This window comes from Austrofundulus limnaeus, unplaced genomic scaffold (assembly GCF_001266775.1).
Source record: "Austrofundulus limnaeus strain Quisiro unplaced genomic scaffold, Austrofundulus_limnaeus-1.0 Scaffold26, whole genome shotgun sequence".
In the NCBI taxonomy this organism is placed as follows: Eukaryota; Metazoa; Chordata; class Actinopteri; order Cyprinodontiformes; family Rivulidae; genus Austrofundulus; species Austrofundulus limnaeus.
Window position 1 is genome coordinate 94,486 of NW_013952428.1, and position 24,438 is coordinate 118,923.

The window sequence follows — 24,438 nt, forward strand, 5'->3', positions numbered from 1 at the left end:
TCTATCTATCTATCTATCTATCTATCTATCTATCTATCTATCTATCTATCTATCTATCTATCTATCTATCTATCTATCTATCTATCTATCTAATTATTTATTTTTTAACTACACTTAAGCTAAGACTGGCAAGTTTTTCAAGAGACAAAGCATTAAGTGGAACAGCCTGAGTTTGAAGCTATAATTATTACAAAACATGAATGAAATTACTGGATAAGGGTATTTTTTCTTTGTAGCTGTTAGGCACTAGCAAAGCAAAAACATAAATAATGAAGTTTTTAAGTAGAGAAGTTCATTCTAAAATGGAGACTGCATGAACCAAAACTGCTAGACCATGAGCAAAARGTACTCACTGTTGTTGAGTTTATATTTTTAGATTAGTCACTGTGACCTTACACATAAAAAAACTTTTGAGGTTGGTGAATATTTTCGACAGAGCTGTTAACTATTTTAGAAAAAGAGCAAAAAAATGCATGCCTATGTGTGTATTCAAAGCAATGGAAGCTTTACCAATCAATGTCGTTTTTGGGATGTGATTTGATAAGTTTTTGTGAGTTTAATAAATCTCTGTTTATTTCTGTTTTCTGAATATTTGTGTGCCTCTCTTTTAATGACAGTAAATAAAAAAATAATAACATAACAAAGACAACAAAGTGTTTTCAGTGACCCAAAAATCATATTTATTCTTTGAATTCTAGATGTTTTCTAAAACGAACAGTGAATGGTATGGTAGCATGAACTATAGTACATGTTTTTTTCTAATTATGACAGAAAACTGCCATGAACATAATCTGGTTTGTCCATTTTTGTGTTGCCAGGAAGCTAGTCACTTTTGAAATTTGCACCCTGTTTCTTTAACTGGCTGAGTTGAGGCACAATTATTATTTGGTTTGGTTGTATTTGAAATGCATTTCATTATTTGTATCTGTACCTTATTATTTGCAGGACATGTGGTATCCGCAGTGCATGGACTTTCAAGCTGAAATGTTTTTAAAACTCGCTTAGATTTTGAGTAAGCATGTTATATACACGCTTTTGGTCAGAGCATGTTGAGCTCGCTCTCCTGTTAATTTTTTTTTAAATTATGGATCAATGTGTCTCACTTCAGTGACATTAATTGTTTATTCTTTGATTTGTTTTTTAACAATAAGGAATGACAATACAGTTAGGGCTGTGTATTTGCATGAATTTGGTGATATGATACAAATCATGATACAGGGGGTCACACTATGGTATATTGCAACAGCAAGTCAATATATTGCTATATATTGCCATTGTTCTGCAAAAATTCAATTTTTAAGACACTCAGTATGTTTCAAATGCCATTTATATGTTTTATATATCTTGTGTTATAGTTCAGTAAACAGATGGGATGAGGCTAATACTTCCTGTGTATCTGTCATGCGGCACCTTAAGAAGGGAGCACGAGTATGACAGTCAATTCAATGCACTGTTTCATATGATCAMTGCATTTGGCCACATCAGTACCATCCCTCAGGGACCCCCCTTCAGCTCGGGGCACTAGACAAATGCCTACCTACCTTTGATATTTTGATGATTCTGGTTGTATGCTGCAGTTGGGAGAAAGGGCGTCCCATACAGGGCATTTCAATTTGGCTCAAGATATGGGACATTCTGGCTACTAAGAGACAGTTGGTAACCCTATATGCGGGCTTTGATGGCAGCCTGATCTGCTCTGATTCAGCCATTGTGCTAACGTTTACTCAAGAGCTGTCAACTCTCATGCATCTGAGGGTCTTCACACGCTCTCATGCTACACTTGCAATTTCTCATGCTGAGAACGCCCAAGTGCCAAAAACTCAAGTCCAGTCCATTTTTTATTATATAAATGCTTGTATTGATATAAATCCACTCCCCGTTTTTACCGCAACCCGTGATGTTACACACAGGGACATGCCAGGTTGTTATCCAGTCTGCACATTTGCACCATCCTTCCCCTCCACCTGTAAACAGTCTGCAAGTGGAGCGGGAGCAGGAATCTGCAAATGGAGCAGCCCGGTGTGCATCTCTTCCAAAATCTTTTAGAGGAAGAGAAAAGGCGAGCGGGTAAAATTAACAAACATGTTATGAAGGAAGGGAGAAAGAAATGGATGGAGCAGAGAAACTAAGAGGGGAAAAGGAAAAAGTTTGTGCGTGATGCAGCAAATGAGTTAAATAAACAGATATTTTCTGTGATGAAGGGGCCGAGGTCAGACTGAAACCAGGACAGAGACACAAAGACCCAACAGAACCAGGTTAGCAGCTCTGTCTACATCCATCATCCCAGACTGAAGTTATACGTTKGTGTTTCTGAATGTGTTCAGGGATCACAGAGCATTTAACACATCATATCAGAAATGTTACACCATAAATCTTTAATGTTTAAATAACAAATTAAAATCAGTCCATGCTGACTGACTAGAAAAATACATATTTTCTTTATTGTAAAAGAAAATATATATCAAGTAATAATATGTTTTCTTCTTCTGCACTCTAAGAAATAATCCTGTAAATTTACAGTAAACTACTGGCAGCTACAGACGCCAGTGTTTTACCGTAAAATGCACAGTAGCTGTACTGTAATTTATCCCGACAGTAGATTATTGTTAATGCAAGTACGGTATAGATACTGTGAAAGAACAGTAAAATACTGGTGTCTATAGCTGCCAGTAGATTACCGTTTTTTCTACAGAACGGTAATTTACAGTTTTTCTGAAAGAACGGTTAAAAAAATTAAAAAAATTGGCACCTGCAGCTACCAGTATTTTACTGTAAATTTACCTTTTCAATCCTGTAATTATTATTTAAAGTGGTTTGCTGTCAGTAAATAATGACACCAACACACAGCAGATTTAGTACCACAAACAGCATTTGTTAGAAATAAGAACGAGCTGCTATTCATGACAGGTGTATCACATGTGAGTGCAGAGTCATACGGGGGGAGGTCGTAAATCTCTACACATAATTAGGATCAAAATTGCAACTTAAAGAACAAATACACACGTAGCAGTCCCTCAGATCCAAGAAAATACAGTGCGCTTCGCTGGTTGCAGTAGATTCGTATTTACTTCGTTCGAAACCAAGTTTGTTGAAGTGCTCTGAACACACCATGCTCCAAATACACCATGAAAACTAAAAGAAAAGAAAATACATTGCTTATGTTTGACACAAAACATGAATACTTTACATAAAAACACTAAATTCACTAACTAATACAGCTTCAAAATGTACCTCGCTCCGCTGTCCAAGGGCTGCAAAGTTTTTAGCGGTACTGTCCATGCTGTGCTGCCATTAGCCTGTTCTGAAGAATGTGTGCTACAGTCCAGAGTCTTCTTCCTCTTCCTCTTGTCCATGGGATATTTCAAGCTGAAATTTTCAGCCCAAACTACTGACACAGGAGACTAGCAACACTTCTTCTTCTTCTTCTTCTTCTTCTTCTTCTTCTTCTTCTTCTAATTTAATGGTGGATCGCAAAAAACTTTTAGGTGCATACCTCCACCTACTCTTCATGAGTGTGTAACCTCATGGTTCCACCTAAATTCTATATTTTTGTTTTGTGTAATGTGTAGTGAAAACCCTTGTTAAAATCATAAATACGATTTTAATTAAGAGTTTCCCTTCCTGGCTCGAAGATGTTACTGTTGAGGCAAAAATGAACCAATCAAACACAGACACAGAAACAGACAGTCATTCAGGTTCATTTTGGCCAGTCAAAGTTAACTGACTTTTATTAAAAGAGAGTAATATTGAATGATCAATATTTGGTTACAATAATGAACAATAAGATGGGCTCTCAATAAAAACGGTATTGTTTCTACTTTTAAGCAATTTGTTTAACAATTTATCTAAGTAAAGCAGATTAATTTATGTACAAAAAGTGTGTGTGTGTGTGTGTGGGTCAGTGTGTGTGTAGTGTGTGTGGAAGGGAGAGACAGAGAGACAGAGAAGACAAACAACAAAGATGTATCTTTTAAGGTTCTGAAGGTTTTTAAGGTTGCATTATGTATTTGACGTGAGCTTAAGCCTGGGGCCAAGTGAGCCAGCTTTCAGCTTTTACCGTTGTCCAGAAACCTCTCCACACAAGACCAGACGCTCTGGTCTCAGCACAGACCGAGGGGCCTCTCTGGGTCAGACAAGTGGATACACAGGTTCCTTCTCATGGACTCGGTCTTTCAACAAAGCGGCAGGTCGACCAGGAAGCTTTGAGGAGCTCACAGCAGGAGGATGTTGGTTTCAGGTTTCAGGCAGAACAGCCTGACACAAAAATGGTATTTCACCATAAAGATAAGGTCCTTGTAAAAATGAGAAAATTATGCTGCGGGAGAACTGGAAAAGTGACTGATTTCCAGTATAAGAAAAGAAGCCTGAGGCGTCTGGCACCCCGGGTCCCAGTGGGGGAGTGCAGATGAGCAGAAGACTGACGAACAGGAAGTAACAGACAGTTTTTAAGAAACAGGAAGAATTGTGTGTGTAGCGTTATCTTTGCAGGTGTGTGGTGAAGTTCTCACGAGAACTGTGTGGTGTGTGTCTTTGCATGTGTGTGGATACCCAAGGTTGAGAACATCAAAAACAACACGGGGACTCTTGTGAGCAGAGTAACATTGAGCAGACTACAGTAACTCAACTCAAAGAACATTAGATTAATATTTCAATTAACTAATGATTAATTATGAACTACTATTAGTAAACTAATAAACATAGTTAAACTAATAAAATGATTAAGTAATGCTGAAGATGTAAAAAGATAAAAATATTGATTGAAACATGTTCTGCTAATACTAAATCATCATTTCTAAACACTTTCTAAACATCATAACAACAAATGCAAAGTTATAAAATGACTATTACTAAAGAGCCCTTGAAAAATTAAAGACAAATTCAACACATTTTAAAGGGGTTTATGCATTTGAAATACACATGTTTAAAGAACAGCAGTAATGGAAACAGAATATTTGTTTTGACTTGTTTTTATCAGCAAAATAACAGACTCTTGAGAACAAAATCTCTCCCAAATGAAAGAAGGGACAAAAGAGAAAAGGCTTATTTTTTATAGTTCTCCATGAGAGCTGAATGAGTTTATTCTAGGAGGAGAGAGCTTTGACCTCAAGTGGTCAAAGGTCAATCAGTGGCATGATGAGGTGAGGGGAAATGGGCGTATTCACTACATATGTAAAAATAAAAATAATGCTTTCCTTAGTTTCCCAATTTCCTCATTCCCTTCTGTTCCCAATATCTCTTTTAAACTCCACTCTTTCCCTTCCTTAAGCATACCTACCAAGCATTTGGTATGCTTGTTTGTCTTTGTGTCTATGGTGTAATAATAATGATGNGTGTAATAATAATGATGACGTGATGCTGTAATTCTGAGTGTTTTATGTGCTGCAGAACAGGAACCTGCTGTAAAACAGCAATTATGCTGAGTCAAGCTTGATTTTTAATAATCTTTTCCAGTTAAATAAATAAATCAAATCAAATCAAACCTCTCTTACCTTTTCCCTCATCTTCTCTTTTTAAACTGTGTATTTTGTACATGTCATCAGGACATGTTCCACGCTTTCTTTCTCTCCACAACTCTCACAATTATAATCAGCCCTTTTCCCTAAAAAATCATTTAAATAGGAATGCCCCACCCTTACTCTCATCATCATCATACATACATCATSATTCAATATATTGTTATATATTTCTGTAACAAATTCACCTTTAACATTCTCTCAAAAAGACATATTGATCTGGCATTTTTAACTTCATCCACCAGATCATTTCACAATCTATACCCTGGACTGAAGTACTCCGTTCCTTCAAACTGGTTCTAAACTTACGTTTAACAAACACTTCTATCCTTTTGAGATTATAAAAACTTTCTCTTTTAATAAAATGTAATTGGATGTTTGAAGGTAAGGTGTTTTTATGAGCCTGACACATAAGTGACAAAATATTATAATCAACCAAATCATAGAACTTCAATAATGTCAACTGATGGAATAATGAATTTGTTGGGCATCTGTAATTCTTTCTGGTAATAATCCTTACTGCTCTTTTCTGTAAAACAAAAATGGGATTTGTAATCATTTTGCATGTTTTCCCCCAAACATTAATACAGTGAGTAGATTAAGTGTGGGACTATTATTGCATTATACATCATAAAAAGTGCTTAATCATTAAATAAGTCCTTTACTCTGTATAATACATCTAAAATTCACTGCTTTAAATGTTGACCAACACCTCAAGAGCTTCTCTGAGTTTGATGAGACATTTTAAAATTTAATATTAACTTAGTGTTTTGTTTTTTAGTAATGCCTCTGGAAGCCATCGATTCGTTGCCATTTATTTGTAAATAATAAATCAGATAACATGTATTAAAGCAGTGATTCTCAACCCTGGTCCTCAAGAACTTCTTTCCTGCATGTTTAAATGTTTCCCTGATTTGGACACACCTGGTTTGAATGACCTGCTGAATTGCAGGGAAACAAGTAAAACATGCTGGARAGGGGTCCTTGAGGACCAGGGTTGGGAACCACTGCTTTAGCAAATGCCAACTCTTTGGGGAAACAGACGAACCTATCTTTGAATTTGACTAAACAGATGTTTAATTAACACTTTATTTTTAACATACAACACCAAAACTAGAAATCTAACACTTTTGATTTTGCTCTGTGGATTTCGATTCATTCCCTAAAAGATTTATTTAAAAAAAGTATGTTTTTCTTTCAGTTTAATGTTGTCTTTAAATGTTGGTTCTTTAAGATGCAAATATGTAAAATGTCTTGCCAAGAAAAAAAACTATATTGTGCAATTATTTCACGGTAGTTTACTGCCAGTCCTCAGTCTTGATTTTGACAACAGAAGAAGACATCAAATTGATGGTATCCTACCGTATTTTGGAATAACAGCATGCTACCGCTGGAATTCTGCTYTAGTGGACACGCCCATTTCCCATTTTCATTTTTGACTATATTGACTATATTCGCTACACTGCTATYAATTTACGGTAATTTCTAAGAGTGTGTTGCWATAGTTATTTTTACCTGCTCAAGAAAAAAATACATCTCACTGAGTTAATCTACTGTTGTGTAGAGCTTTTGTTATATAATGTATTATAACACTGAATTTTTTGCATAAGTGCTATAAATGTATGATTGTTGCTGTTATTGTTATTAGCAGCTGAAAAGACCAGAGTCAGTCATGGAGTTTGATGCCAGTCATATAAGTGAAGAGGAGGAGGAAGAGACAGATGAGAAGGGAGAGGAGGAGGAGATGAGGTAGGAAAGTTGAGCACAAAAAAATAGTGCCAGCTTCTTTGGATGTTGGTTTTTGTTTCTTAATATCTGCTTTGATTTTAAGGAAAGTTGCTTGTTTAACAAGCTTTTATAAACTGATTTGTATTTGCTCTCTGGCTCTTTAGGAGTGGAGAAGTCAAATGGTTGTCTGACTGCTGCCCACTAGTTGACGGAGGCTAAATTACATGACAAGACTGAATCGCTGGCATGAAAGTTTACGGTTTAAATACATACTAAGTGCTTTAAAGAATCAATACAATATTGGGAAATGAAGAATTGCAATATTTCAGTGTAATGATATTTTCAACACGTGTCAACATGTCACAATATGTAGTGCCACAAAAACCTTGCACTATTGATATGTCAGATTTCTTTCTAAGATGAAAACTGCTTTGCAAAGTAAAATCAAGCACGATTTTGTTAAAATTAGCACAGAAGATATTCACACCACTCTAAATCCTTTGTGTTCCACCAAGGCGAAATGCCAAGCACAACCAGAGTAGTTGCATTACTCTAGCTTTGAGAGACCAACTTTCCACCACCTTCCCATTCCCCCCTGAAGCAGCTGGAAATGGGTAGAAAATGCAAGATACAAAAAGGTACAAACAGAACAGACTTAACATTGAATTCACATGGTGACTGGAAGAATGTGAAGTTACAAGAATTTAGTTTAAACCTTATCTTTTAGGTTTTTCTATTGTTTTTAGAAAACAAATTTTGTTAAATATTTTTTTCTTATAACTGTTAAAGGGCTGTAGTAAAATATTTTCATCAGAGATCAAGCTAAAAAATGAGAAGAGATTCCTGAGAAATCAGACAGGAGTGACAAGTCAGTTCCATTTGTGTCAAAACCTCCAAGAAGAAAACAAAGTATTTTTTACAAAATATATTCTTGAAATTCATTGAAATTATCTTAAATATATTGTTCTTGTGAACTCAGGACCAAGTCTTGTCTAGTGAGCCATGTGTACCGTTACAGCTATGTGTCACATTAAAAGGRGTAATAGGTATTAAACGTCACATTCAATAACGTCTGAAACAAGTCATTTCCCTGTCAGTACAAGAAATGAGAAAGTGAGTCTGATATTTACTCTAATTAGTTTTTCTTTTGTTCCTTCTTATTACTGTTCAGAGATGTATAAAAGTGAAGGAGACTGCTGCAGACATTTGTAAGCCATATGTTGAAATATGTTTACACGCTCAGCAGATTAAAGCAGAGAGCATCTACAGAGACGAAACGTGCACGATGGATCAGTCGCAAACTCACCGGTACATGAGAGGTGGGCTTCCCTGGGCTTCACAGCTGAACACTACCTCCCTGTTGTTCTCCACTGTGTGTACAGGATACACAATGCTGCCCGGCTGCTTGGTGAAGACAGGACTCTGCAGGACACTGCTCTCTGCGGGACCACACAGAAACACAACATGGCTGACTATAAACCCGGGTAACAGCCTGTTTGTAAAACAGCCAATTAGTCAGTGGCAGAAACCAGTTGATGCTGCTTTAAACATCTCAAAGGGCAAAACCACAAGCAGACAAAACATATCAATTTAACTTGCCTGTCACAATGTGGTGGCATAGAAAAGAAAGATTTGAAGTGAGACGTGTCTTCAGGACCTATTTAGATGGTAACAAGATACAGAGAATAATTTAGCTTGAAGAATGGCCTGGATAGATGTAGTTATTTTCTTTCACTGATTTGCTCATTTTATATTTATTTGGCCATTTATTGGGACAATGTGCTCATCCATTTTCTGCTGCTTGAACTCTTTGTTTTAAATAACACAAAAAGTCTTGGTTACTGCAGCATTAGACAATTCTGGGCGTAGGGCTACACTCCCCTTTTAGACTAATTTTGAATTTACTGCAAGTAAAATCCCTTAGGTTTTTTTCAAAACTGTCTTTATTAATCGTTTTAAAATGTTTTTAGTTGTGTTTGTTTTAAATTTTGTGCTATTTAAGTTACAAAGTAAGCAATACTGTATTATGTATTGTATGTAGGTATTATGTGGATGTGTTGGACAAAGGATATAGAGTACAGAGCTGCAAGGGCGGAGGACAAGAGGAACTAGAACAGTTCCTGGAGAAACTACTGTATGAGAGGATTTGCCATGTGCCATCCAATTTAAATAAGGACTTACTGTTTGTTGGAAATCACTGTTTTTTACTACCATACCAAATCTGAGCCAAATATGTCCAAAAACAGCTGAGTTATGGTCAATTTTGTATTTTAGTTATGGTGGCCATCTTGAATTTTTGATTTGGCTTCAGTATGTGAAGAAAAAAAGTCACTGATGATGAAGAAACTAATATTCAGTTCTGTTTTCTACTAAAAAAAAAGAAAACATATGTGATGAAGATCCGTCTTAGCAACCACCACACTAAACCACACTAAAAATACTCAAATGGGCAGAGTATCAAATTAGCTCAGGTAGCCATCTTGAATTTTTTTTTAGCATTCAGCTTTTATCAAAACTTGACTAAATACCAGTTTTCAGCTCTATGTCTTAAAATGGCTGAATTTGAACCTTTTTTAAAATTAGCTTTAGTGGCTAGCTTAAACTTTTGAGTACATTCAGAATGTGTTGAGTTAGGTCTCTGCTACCACCCCACCAAATTTCAGCTTTGTATGTCTTGAAACTGCTGAGTAATCTGAGTGCCATGCTAAATTACTAGAACCTCTTGTTATGTGACTCAAGAGACTACTCTGCCCAATCAGAAAGCCCAATTGTGATGTTTTTAKAGGGCAGGGCACAGCAGCTGTGCAGCACCTGACTTTCAACATAAGCAAATCTCTGAAAAGTTTAGTTCAAATGGCTACTGTGTGAGAACTATACGATGTATTGAAATAAATCTTGAACCGTGATTGAGAGAACAGATTGGTTCATACTCAATGCGGACTCGAAGCGGCCATCCTCCAGATGGGTCCGTGCAGAGATCACATTTTTACATTCACGGTGTCGCACAATAAACTGCCCGGCGAGTTCAAGTCAAACTGTTTTGGATGCAACACCAAGCAGATAAAGTTGAGAATCCGTGTCATTTGGGGTTGAAATGGAGTCAACATTTGAAGAGTGTCTCATGGAGGAGATTAGAAAACTTTATGATTCATCAAAGAAGGACTCTAAAGAATTTCAGCGAGCAACAAATTCGTGGGAGGAAATAGCTCAAATTCTTTGTAAGTAGTTCTTTTCTTTTGTTATTTTACAGCTAAAATGCAAACTGTCTTCCTCCTCGTCCTTGACATCATGACTGAAATTGCAAGAATTAAAGAATTTGCCAGGCTGTCAGTACGCTCGAGTTTGAAGTCTCAAACGTCCACGGAGAATATGCGTGGAGTCTGCATGGCTCACGGACCGCACACAGTACGCCCGAGTATGTGGGAGCCTTATCCCCTGACCCACCAATGGTATTTCTGCCAATGGGGACCGGACTTTTGTCCCCATTAGGACCAGTGGGTCCTCACTAGGCTGTATGTTCCAGGAATATGGTCAAAAGTTGTCCCCACCASGTAGCAAAAACATGTACAAACCTACAGTATATGTCTTTATTTTTACACATTTAAAATATTTTTACAAAATTAACTGAAACAAAACATCCAGTYGATCATGGGATACTTTGGTAAGACAAACACAGTTCACTTAAAGTTTTAAGAGCCTAAAATATAATTAGTTCTCACTTAAGTACTGTTGAAATGACTCTCACTTGCTACAACATTTTGCATCAATTTCTGTAAAACTGGCTGAGTTTTATGATTTATCTATGTGTTTATGTGTCTGTGTACATGTTTTTGCTACTTGGTGGGGATGATTTTTGACTATTTTCCTGGTACACAAAGTCTGGCGAGGACCCACTGTTCCTTATGGGGACAAAAGTCCAGTCCCCATTGGGGGAAATACTGATGGTGGGTCAGAGGTTCAGTTTAGGACTAATGTGTGAATTGAGTTTAGATTAAGTTTAGTCAGGTATATATACCTGTGAGGTTAGGTTTAGTCAGGTATGTACCTGTGAGGCTAGGTTTAGACAGGTATGTATCTGTGAGTTTAGGGTAAAGGGTCAGAGTTAGGCTACAGAAATGACTGGTAAATGAATGAATTGTCAAAGACCCCATGAGGATAGGAAAGCAAACATGTGTGTTTGACAATGTTGTCTAGCTGTGGTAGCCATTTATATGGAGCTGATTGCAAGTTGTTTGGTTCAATAAAATCTGTTATTTTGCTTATCATACAAATGGACATAAACGCACAATATTTCGTAGCTTTCTCTTGTTCTGATTGAACTTTCAGTTTTACATTTGACTGGGTGCACTAACAGCTATAAAATTATCACTAATGATATCTAGTTTAAATCTGAGGAGCCAATAAGTTCACCTTCACCTCTCCTAGCTCAGGCTCATTAGACAGAACCTCTAGGTCAAGTTTAAGGCATAAAAAGGTTCAGATTCTGCTCTACTTGAATATGCAAGGAAGCTCAAAGAGGAAGTGAAGACAGCAATTAGGCAAGTCGGCCAAAAATTAATGTCATGACTGACTGTCCTCTCACTTTTAGATGGTAATTCAGCCTGTGTAAAAACTGCAGAATCAAGCCACAATCAGAACAGTAGTCAGTTTTCATCTWGTGCTCTGATTTGAGACTTAACCTCGGACCCATGCCAAGTAAAAAGGCCAAGTATTTTGATTTCACACTAACTGTTAAAAAAATGGTCTTTTCTTACATCTCAAATATTCATTTGTTTTAATGGCATAAAAACACCACTTGAATGGTTTTGTTTCCTTACAAATTATTTGGATGCAATCTAAGTACTGGTTCAAACAGACTTAATGAATATGTTTACAGTATATAATCATCTGTCCGTCCATCCATTTTCTTCCACTTATCCAAGATCGGGTCGTGGGGGTATCAGCCTAAGTAGAGAGACCCAGACTTCCCTCTCCCCAGCCACTTGGGCCAGCTCATCCGGGGGAACCTCAAGGCGTTCCCAGGCCAGCCGAGAAACATAGTCCCTCCAGCGTGTCCTGGGTCTTCCTCTGGGCCTCCTCCCAGTGGGACATGCCCAGAACACCTCACCAGGGAGACGTCCAGGAGGCACCCTAATCAGATGCCCGAGCCACCTCAACTGGCTCCTCTTGATGTGGGGGAGCAGCGGCTCTACTCTGAGTCCCTCCCGGATYTCTGAGCATCTCACTCTATCTCTAAGGGAGAGCCCAGACACCCTGCAAATGAAACTCATTTCGGCCACTTGTATCCGCGATCTTGTTCTTTCGGTCACTACCCAAAGCTCGTGACCATAGATGAGGGTAGGAATGTAGGCCGATAAGTAAACTGAGAGCTTTGCCTTCTGAATCAGCTCTCGCTTCACCACAACATACTGGTACAGCGCCCGCATCACTGCAGATGCAGCACCAATCTGCCTTTCGATCTCCTGCTCCATTCTTCCCTCATTTGTGAACAAGACCCTAAGACACTTAAACTCCTCCACTTGGGGCAGGACCTCCTCCCTGACCCGAAGAAGGCACCCTACCAGTTTATGACTCAAGACCATGGTCTCGGATTTGGAGGCACTGATCCTCATCCCATCTGCTTCACACTCGGCTGCTTACCGCTCCAGTGAGAGCTGGAGATCCCGATCTGATGAAGCCAATAGGACCACATCAACCGCAAAAAGCAGAGACGTGATCCTAAGGTCACCAAAATGGATCCCCTCAACACCTTGGCTGCTCCTAGAAATTCTGTTCATAGAAGTTATGAACAGAATCGGTGACAAAGGGCAGCCTTGGCTGAGTCCAACTCTCACCGGAAATGAGTCCGACTTACTACCGATAATGTGGACCAAGCTCTGGCACCGGTTGTACAGGGACCCTACAGCCCATATCAATGGGTCTGCTACCCCATTCTCCCGGACTACCCCCCACAGTAGTCCCCGAGGGACACGGTCAAACGCCTTCTCCAAGTCCACAAAACARATGTAGACTGGTTGGGCAAACTCCCATGCACCATCCAGGACACTGTTGAGGGTGTAGAGTTCGTCCGCTGTTCCGCAACCAGGAAGAAACCTACACTGCTCTTCCTGAATCCGAGATTCGACTATCCGACGGACCCTCCTCTCCAGAACCCCCGAGTAGACCTTACCAGGAAGGCTCAGAAGTGTGATCCCCGTATAGTTGGAATACACTCTGTGTTCCCCCTTTTCAAATAGGGGGACCACCACCCCGGTCTGCCAATCCACAGGAACTGCCCCCGATGTCCACGCGATATTGTAGAGTTGCATCAACCAATCATCTATAATTATCTGGTGACATTTAAAATCTGTCCACATGGGAATGCTGCCTTCAAATGATGCCTTTTTCCTCATAAACATGGCACCATTTCTAGAAATGTTTTCATTCACACGGAAAAACAATTGAAACGCTGTAGTAATTGTAGGCCTGTATTAGAGCTGCAATGATTAGTCAGCATAATCGGCAATGTCAGTTATGGAAATAGGTCGACGAGGAATTTTAAAGTTGATGCAAAATATTATTTACCCACTGGTAAAAATTCTGCTGGGAGCAGTATCACATCTATTGTCTGTCTTGTTTTGTTGCATTGTTTACAAAAGAACATGGTGTGACGCTCTGCAAACCAAAGAAGAAGCCGTGGGCAAATCAAAGAGCAATAATAATGTTGGAACTCAGAGACAATTGCATCAAAGAGGAAACAAAACAAGCCTTAAGTTTTCCAAAGTTGGCTACATTTTACCGAAAATCAACCATTATTATTCATTATTCCATGGCAGGACAGCGGCAGCAAAAACCTGATCACATCATGAAATGGTAACTTGCTACAACTGTCCTCTGCAGATGGTAAGTTTCATAAAGTTAGCTTGTTCGTCAGGTTGAATTATCATAAATCTTATTTTCAGTGATTTATCACTTTGTGCTGAAGAAAACTGTCCATAAGTTTTGTTAATTTACCACCAGAAAACAATGTTTGTTGGAAGCAGAGCTAGTTAGTTAGCTCAGTTATGCTGACGCTTCATATTAAATCACAAATCACTGAATTATACTAATATGAATTCCTGTCTTGTCTTATCCCATTTTTTTGATGAAGGTGAAGTCTTTTAACGTTTGACTTGTCACATCCAGCACTATTTCAAACAGGATGGATTATTTTTACGCATCTGAATGTCACTTTGACCAATGTTATTCCTCTTAGTTTATTGGATGGATTATTTTAATTAGCTGGAAACTTGTTATTTTAAATTAGATACACTGGATAACAGGGTGACATTCACAGGTATGATGAACAGGTGAGATGAYATGTGCGTTGAAGCTGGAACAGGAGGTGCACCCACAGGAAGCTTAGATGGACGTCGTGACAAATAATCATTGAATAATCGACTTAGTGGAAAAATAATCACAGATTAGACGACTATCAAAATAGTCATTAGTTGCAGCCCTATGTATGTGGTGCTGGAATGCTGTCACAGAAACAGGAAAAAGGACAAAACATACATTCTACAACTGTTTTGCTGTTGTGAACACGGTAAAAACTATAATGATAAATACAAGAGCAAAAAATGAATCTTTTTCTGGATGGCAAGGAAGTGGAACTTCTACTTTAAACCATAACTACTTAGCCTGGCACTGTCCTCTATGCTTGAAGATTTAAATTTTAGTTATCCAGTGAGGGACAGAGGGAATCATTATGTTCAGTGTTCAGGGTTATTAATTTAATTTTACTCTTATCGATAGAATAACTGATTACATAACATAAGGGTAACATAACATGAAGGTTTTTTTTTATATGCTGAATTAAAAAAAAGAAGCATATCATTATATTTAACAATTTATTGTGCCATTATTAAATATTGACTGAGTAAACAGAAAAATGTGGATTTCTCACACATTAAACTTGTACATAAAATATAACAAAACAAGGAATCTATTAGGTTGCTGAATGGTAAAAAAGAAAAGAATAAAATATGTGAAACACTTAGTCCACCCTGAACAGAGAGATGTAAAACTCTTATTAATTGTTATTGGGTGGGTCTAACTGGACTCCAGGGGCTCCTTTATCAAAAGTCAGATTTATAAATCCAGAATATGAGCTGTAAGCTGAGCTTGGTGTGTTGTCCCCACACCAAGATACCAGGCCGGCCACCTCCGTCCAGTAAGCTGCTCCATCCTCCCCAGTGATGTGTCCTATCACTGCAGCGTCATCAGTGAACTTCAGGAWGATTTTGTTCTCATGGGAGGCAGTGCTGTCGTGGGTGAACAGGGTGTAGAGGATAGGGCCAAGGACACACCCCTGTGGGGTTCCAGTGTTTATGTGTTATATGTGTGAGCTTTTCATTTTTTATTGCTAAAAATGCTCAAGTTTACTATGTTTATCTTNCTATTATATACAAGATAAGTTTTATTTTTATTGAAAAATGAAATGAATCTAATGACCACTAATGTTAAACTCTGTTGGCAACTGAAATGTAATAAATTATGTTTTTGTCCAGTCTCTGTCCTGACTATTTTCCTAAAGTACAAAAGTTGATAAAACTGCTATAAAGAGGCACAACTTTCAACTGGTCTCATCCTTGTTTTTCCCTCTCCGTCCTCATCAGATGCAGCACCAGCATTTGCACCTGGACTGGCCATCGATAGGCACACATATCTATGCAAAGATAAGTTAAACCAGATCAGTTTTACTAATCAGTTTTTCAGCCTTTTAATCAGCGTACAACCACTTTAGTGTGAACTCATACTGTATATTCACTCAATGAGGAGGAAAACAATTGTCTTTAGAAGTTTTATTACAAAAATAGAGATTAAAAATCAATGGAATGAATAACAATAGTAGGACAATAACACAAAAAATAATAGAATTTAGTCAATAACTGATGAGCTTTTAGATTTTTATGTTATACAGTGTAAGACAAAATAAACATTATTCAAGGATTAATTCTATTTTTTTAAATATTCTTTTGGACACAACTGTTTGTTGTATACACATGATGGATTTAGACAAAGTTTAACAATTTGTTAGTTGCTTTACAATTTGGGTGAGAGAGGCATTATCTTTGATATGACCAGATTGTCAAAGTTTATGTATTTATTATCTATACAAAATTGTATGCTGCAGGATAGGAATGTCTTGTTGTGGTACAGCTGGACAGATGAGGCTTTACCCAGTGAGCTTGGCAATTGAGGTCGACAACCAGCCGAAGGTCACACCAAGACTGGAAGTTGCTGAAACGGGTCAGAAATCTACTGGTGTGGAAGAGTTGTGCTCATTCACTCTATTGCTACGGCTTCTCTTCAAGCCAAAAAAGTACATCTTGCAGTTTAAAAATGTTTTATTCTCCAGGTAAATATTTCTGTTATTTGGCTTTAATAAAATAAGTCCAGAATTAAATTGTTGTTTATTTTACTCAGATATGTACAAAGACAAAAAACACATTAGGAGGGAAGACATGATGAGATGAGACTGAACTGACACATCTGCACACAAAAGATAACTTCAGTGTGTACATCAGTGAAGATTATTTACAAACTCACTCAAGGTTCAAACTCCCACTGAGTGAAATGAATTCTTGTCCAAACGTTTTACACAGGCAGGTAGGAAGAAACCCTGTTATTTAGGAGTTTTGTCTGATGAACAAAAGAAAGAAATATGTTAAAACTATTGTCAACAATCAAATATTATTACTGTGTAAAACACGTCAAATACCAGTACCTGAGTACCGAGAGCCGCAGAACCTCCGCCTGATAATCATTACGTTTTCAGTTCAACTATGTCAGGGAAAACGATCCAAACCATACAAGTAACCCATCAATTTAAAGCCCAGACTGCTCTTTCCAACAATATAAGTGTCACAGCTCTACGTGAAAAATTCACAGAACAAGCAGCCATGGAATAGCAAAAAAGGCTAAATTCTGAAACCATAAACACGAACGTCTTTCCTTTGTTTTTATGGCTTTAATCCACTTTGGAGTGATTTTTTTRCACTTGGCTGGACCTGAGCATCTCCTGTGTTTATGTTGGTACATGTAATATGCTAATTCTGTACTGTGGAGATCATTAAGAGTCGTTGTCTGGTGAAAAAAAATCTTTCGTTAACACTGTGTTGACCGCGAACCGGAAGTGATCGGAGTGGCACCAAGTGCTGGACCGGATGTCCGTGGCATAWAGGCTATTCTTCTGAAAGTTTGAAGCCTGTTTTCTCATTAATCTTGTTTGCAGATCGCCAACATTCAAAAGGTCCTATCTTCATTTTTGGGGGGATTTTCATGTGTTTGACATCATTGGATAGCTTACAACCCACACTTTCAGATTCTGTAAATAACTCGAAACTTGACTCAATACTTGTTCCTAGTTTTGTTGTAGCCAGTCACATGTCTTATTTGTGGCTGCAGTCTGTTTTTATGAGGCACATTAATCTTAACAGTTATTCCATCGTTATTACAGTTTGTGTTGTCACAGTTTTAGTAAGGTTGATACCAAGGACAAGTCTTCTTTGGTTTGTTTGGTTGTTGACAGTTCATTATAGCTAACTGCCCTGCTGAGACCTGAGACATGGACTCAGAGAAATACAACATAGATCTTTATAGATTTGGTGAAAAAAAGGAACTATCTGTAAAACACAAAGTAAAATGATAAACCCAGTTCTTCTATTTGGTTTATGTACTGGATGCCAACCAGGTACCTCACAAGTATGAAGTGTACCTTGTAAATATATAGTAACAAGTCACTTCATAACACCTGTAGATACCTGGTAAGTACCAAGTACATACCCTGTAGATAGTCAGTATGGTAAGTACAGGATACATATCAAGGACTGACAAGGTATGTACCATGTACTTACCAGGTACATATCAAGTAGTTACTGGGTACCTAAGGGGACTGGCCTGTGCTATGAAATTATTTGTTACATTGTTCTAACAAGAAGCCTACATGAAACGTGTTGACAATGTGCTTGGTCAGGATGGGAGACTGACAAAGTGATTCATTGCAGTCTGCTGGCTTCCTTAGATTGTTTTTTTTTTCTTACAGTGCCCTGAGATGACGTTTGTTGTGACTTGGCACTACTGTATATAAAAACACAGAATTGAATTGAATTTCATACAAAATGAAAGTACAATACATCGGTACATACTAGGGATGTCCCGATCAGATACTCAGTATCAGTATCGGTGGCAGATATGGCCATTTTTTGAAAATAGTGTAGAATCTGATTTAGTCATGTGATCGGGCTGATCCAGTTTTCGCGACAGTTTTCAGCATCATCATGCTTTACAACTGCCATAAAGAAGTTGTAGTGTCTAACAGTGGGGGGTTGTCTCAGGAATGCACAGATGTGGGGCCCATGAGTCGTCCAGCTTCAGAGTTCGACACACATCACAATATTAGGACAGAGCAGCGCTTGAGGCATACCGTGACAAGATTTATGTACATCTGTGGAAATGTATAAAGAGCCCTGTACACCCCTGCTTCTGGCCTTCATTTCTCCATCTTTCTTACTTGGCGAATCATTTGGCTGGAGGCCACAATTTGGTTTTAGGCTGTATTTCTTGAACTGCAAAATAAAGGTAATTGCTGTTCAAACCAGCCTTGTTTCCAGAGTCATCTTTCATCGGGCAATAACAGGTCAACTTCAAACAGAAGACTTGGTTTTCTACACCTCAAAGTCTTGGAAAGAAATAATGCTATTGGATCGGTATCAGAAAGACTAATCATTAAAAAAATTGGATTGTACTGGGAGCCAAAAAATCTGGATTGGTACATCCCTAATACATGCCAGGTACTTTACTAACCTGGTATGTAGCTCTAACCCCATACCATGTACCAGGTATGTACATTGTATGTACGGTGTAAGAAGAGTTAATAATATATGTCACAGATCATTTTCTTAGTTTATAGTATTTATTCATTTCATTTAAAAAAACAAAACATTAAATACAACAAAACAATACACATAAAACAAAAGGCAGCAGAAGAAGAAAAAGATCTTGATATCTGCTCCTATTTACAAAAAATATTAATTTCAAACAATAAACCAAATAATAAAACAAAACAAAAAAATCAACTCCTCAAACAGTGACTCATACAAATACAAATTAAACAATTTCATGTTTCTTTGACAATTTTGCTTTGATTTTTAAAGGAATTAATTGATCCAATGCTTTTAATTATTTTCCAGATTATTATATAGTCTTTTACAGCAGCCAGCTCACTTTGTCATACCAGGACAGCTGAAAAGACCTGTTATTTCCCCACTGTGGGATCAATAAAAAAGTTTTTTTATCTTACGTTTRCCCACCTTTTGCACCAAATTAATCTGAGGAGTTGATCAGCCCTGCTGTTTAACTCTGTTTTTCTTTGTAAACAAGGCTATAATGGCTTCATCAAAATCCGGTCCACAACATTCAAACTCTCTGCCATTATGTGCAGCTTGCTGCCTAGCTAACTCGCTAGCTGGGACTGGCGCGAGGCTAGAGTGAAGTGTGTCCACCTTTGAGTGCTTTGTGACGGAGGAGGGGCTCAGCAGCAGCCGCTGCACAGAAACTGTGATAGACGTCAGAAAGAGCGATAGAAGTCTGTCTCCAAACACAAGCAGATACAATAAAACCACCCAGAAATAAAAACTCGATTTGTTGCTAGTCGTTTTTAACAAAGAAAATGCCACTAAGAGAATTAGGAAAGTCCCGGTTCAGCTCAGAACAGAAATGAAACTAAAAACTGCTCCCACTGCATGTTTACACCAAAATATCTCTGATWCYCTCATTTCGCTGTCAATCAAAAAGGGATTCAGGCTCAGACAGATCATCCAAACATCATGCAGAATCTGGGCGTCCGAGCCCACTCACTGCTCCATTGACCCCCAGAGACGCTGAGCGTCCGGGGGCGGGACAAAGCCTAGCATTTTACCAATGAATCATCTCGTTTCGCTGCATTTTCTTTTGCCTCACTATTGAAGTCTTTGGATGCTCAGCGTCCGACTGTTTAAAGCACTGTGAAGCTGAGGGAAAGGAAAGCCGCGTCATTACCAGTGATAAGAAGCTGATTCTGAAGAAAAGTTGAGTGCGTTATAGCACATATTTAGTCAATGACATGAACACACAACAGTGCATATTTGATCACTTGTTTTTTTTACATTTTAGGGGAAGCTGAGCTTCCCTTGCAGTATTTGAGCAATCGCCTCTGGAACTCAGTATGTACTATGAATGATCCCTTGTAAATACCAGGCATGTTCCTAAATATGTTTCCCATAACTCTTGATCTTTAATATGTATTGCTACCCCACTTTCCCAGAGCAGAGACATAATGATTCTGAGGCTGAGTGAGGACTGATTGCATATGCTATCATGCGACAGTAGTTGGACCTATATAGATAATATTCTCTGAGAAAAGCTACAGTGAGATTAATGCACAGCACTAGAGACTGAGTTCTGAGGTTAGGGCTGTTAGCCATTTGCATCTTGCACTTTACAAGGAAGGAACATGCACAGGTGTGGGTCCAGACTAGAATTTATTAAGGCAGCAAAGCAACCTGCATTGTAAAGGCAATTGGTAGTTGGATGAAAAAAGCCTCTTGCCCAGAAAACAGGAGGGTGCAGCACAAAAGTGTTGGCTGGATAGCAATACATTGGAGGGTGTGCTTTGTCTGCCTGATGATGTTTAGTCTGTTGTTCAGCATAAAATGAATACTGTGCAAATTTTCCAACATTTAACCAAAATCCAGCAACAGCACAATCAAACAGATAAAGTTGGTAGATCAAAAAAATTCTCTGATTAAGAAAAATTAGCACTATATCTTTTAATTTTAAATGTAACAACTTCCAGAAAACTTGAATGTTACAATTCATGATTGGGAAAGAAGTTTATTTTGTTTACCCATTGCAAGTTGATGAACTGACATTATTTATTTAATTTTGTTGAATATGTTCTCCCTTTTGTAGTACTATTTTAGTGGCTATGCTCATTTAAACTTAACTGAGTGTGTAGTAAACTTTTATTTTAATTTAGTTTTTTTCCCTAACCAAATATAAGGTACATGTGCAAAACATATGCACACCATAGCCAGTTTGAATGTTTGACATCTTTTGCATCCTGTCGGTGTACATTTTTATATTCTAAATAAATCCTGCTTAAACAAAACACAAGAGACTGGTTATAGTAGGCCACTATTATACTCCTTAAAGTCTTTCTTCCTTTAACACTCCAATACATTTAGCAGCTCTCCCAAAAGGCCCACACACCTGCAGCAGGTTGTTACTTCCTCCCAGCTCCAACTTGATTTATCTAAGACTCTGTGGGCGAAACTGTCAGCCCAAACCACCAGGTTACAGCCACAGGGAATATGCCAACACTATTAAAAGTGGTTGTTTTCCAGCATTAAGATGGCATTCAAAGATTTTGAAACTTAAATGGGATAAAAAAATAGATTGGAAGGTCTTTGATCTTAACCACTCTCTGTTTCTCTGTGACAGATTTCATGTGAAACAATCTTAGTCAATGTTGGTGTTCATGTAGTTGACTTTATGTTCATGAGGACCATTAATACTGTTATGTGAACGCACTATTGTTTCCACTCAAATATATTCCCCATAATATTAAAGCTCAGATCTGACCTTAACAGTATTTCTAGTTCACCTGTAAACTCCCAAATCCTTAAAAATTCCCATTCCCATCAAGAAAAAAAACTGTGCATTCAATAAAATACGCACAATTTCTGTTGAAAGTACACATTGAAAATAAAAAGCCAAACAGATAATCTGCTTGATCCAATGGAGAAGTGAATATTACTTGGTGAGTTTTGCAATTTATTTGATATTTTACAGATAACCGAACTGAATGTAGAGAGCTGTAGAGAATATGAGACTTGTATGTAAACACATTCCAGCCTCATTCATAAGACAGCTCTGTCTGGGACTGATGCATGTTCTGTCCTCCTCCAAGCATTCAGCAAGTAAAGTGAGCCCGCCTCTGATGCGATTTCATGTGATCATGAAAAACAGATAAACAAAAGACCATTTAAAATACATCACTAGTATTTAGTTGCACCATCTTTGGCTTTTATAATAGCTTGCAGTCTCTGAGGCATGGACTTGATGAGCAACAAACAGTATTCTTCATCAATTTGGTGCCAACTCACTTTGATAGCAGTTGCCACATTAACTTTGCAGGTCGGAGCCTTCTTGTGGACCTTTTTTTTCAATTTCCACCACAGGTTTTCAATTGGGTTGAGATCTGGACTATTTGCAGGCCATGACATCGACTGAATGTGTCTTTCTCCAAGGAATGCCTTCACTGTTTTTGCCCTATGGCACAATGCATTGTCATCTTGGAAAATTACTTCATCACCTCCAAACATCTGTTCAATTGAAGGGATGAGAAAACTGTCCAAAATTTCAATGTAAGCTTGTGCATTGATAGAAGAATTAACCACAGTCATCTGCCAAACACCAAAACACCAAACAAAAGTTCCAGCATCATCACCTTGTGCAATGAAGATTCTTGACTCATCACTGAAGATAACTTTCATCCAGTCATCCACAGTCCATGATTGCCTCTCCTTAGCCCATTGCAGTCTTGTTCTTTTTTGTTTAGGTGTAAATAATGGTTTTCTTTTAGCTTTTCTTGTATTGAAATCCCATTTCTTTTAGGGTATTTCTTACGGTTCCGTCACATTCATTGGCTCCAGCTTCCTCCCATTTATGCTTCATCTGTTTAGTTGTACTTTTTCGGTTTTCAAGACAAATGACCTTAAGTTGTTTGTCTTGARGCTTTGATGTCTTTCRTGGTCTACCAGTACCCTTGGCTTTAAAAACCATTCCATGCTGTTTGTATTTGGTCCATATCTTGGATACAACTGACTGTGAACAGTCCACATCTTTAGCAATCATGTGTGAAGAGTTACCTTTTTCAAGAAGTTTCTKAATCCACTCTTTTGTTTCAAGAGACATTTCTCTGGAGCCATGGTTCTTGCTACACCACATGGTTCTTACTACAKCACTTGGCCCAACAGCCCTCCAAAGGTGTCATGACTGCAGGTGTTTTTAACTGCAAACTAACGAGCAGATCTAATCTGAGGCAGGTGTCCATTTAGGGAAAGGAAATTGACTGGGTGTGTCCTTATTTTCTACCTCCAATTTGAGTGATTCCATACTTTTTTTCCTCAGAATTGAGCGATTCCATTTTTTTCRCTGTTTGGTCAATAAAAATAACATTCACTGAATTCTACAATGTTTTCTCTTCATTTCTTTGAGTGTTCCTGAAAGCCAACAAGTTGCAATTTGGCATGACCTTATTATTGTATCATGTTTTTGATCTAAGTTTGTTTTACAGAATGAAATGTCTGAATGAGTGTTCATCCAAGACTGGTGATTCCATACTTTTTGCCAGGGGTTGTAGCCTGTGTTCATAATGGCATTGTTCCAAGAAACCCTCCACTGATCATCTTCAAAAGTTTTTAAAAAAAACTTCAATGCACAAGCTTTCTTGTGTGACCTGGCACTTGTGAACTGGCACAGGATTGGTATGATGCTAGAGGTCCAAGATGCTTGGTCATATTTCAGAACCTCATTCACTGCCACTTTGCACAAGCATGCCCCCTTCAAAAAAGATTAGAGTAAAAAATCACATTAGCCCCTGGTTCAGTACTGACCTGTCTGAACTCACTCGCACTAAATAAACTCTGTGGCATAGAGCTAAAGCCTCTAACAGAGCAAGTGACTGGCAATCATACAGGACTTTAAGAAATAAATGTACCCAGTCTATTAGACAGGCAAGATCAAACTATTTCAAACAGCAACTAACAGCCAATGGCCACAATCCTCAAAAATTTTGGAACACAATCAGAACAATGGAAAACAAAAATATGCCCTCTCAAAACTGCCCACTCTTATTAAATATGATGGTCTTGTCATCACAGACAAATCAAAAATGGTAACCATTTCAACAAACACCTTGCTGAGGCAGGTTGTCCATACAAGGACAGGACTGGTGCTCCTATTTCTCCTTCTGTTAATCAATCATCTGTTGTCCACTCATCTGCCTCAGACTCTCCCATTTCTCATTTCAACCTATACAGGAGTCTGAGGTTCTTAGTGAACTGCTCAGCCTGGACCACAAATCAGCTGGTCTTGATGCATTAGATCCCTATTTAAAAAGAAATATATATAT

The 24,438-nt window shown here is 38.0% G+C and overlaps 1 protein-coding gene across 2 annotated transcripts in view; it reads right to left on the bottom strand.

The window, feature by feature from the left end:
• LOC106515062 (contactin-4) overlaps positions 1-24,438 on the bottom strand; it is a 116,128-nt gene that overhangs the window by 86,415 nt on the left and 5,275 nt on the right. For both annotated transcript variants that reach the window (XM_014004675.1, XM_014004674.1), the window contains exon 3: positions 8,548-8,680. In XM_014004675.1, the coding sequence (XP_013860129.1) occupies positions 8,548-8,680 (133 nt within the window). The remainder of the gene's footprint in view (positions 1-8,547; positions 8,681-24,438) is intronic.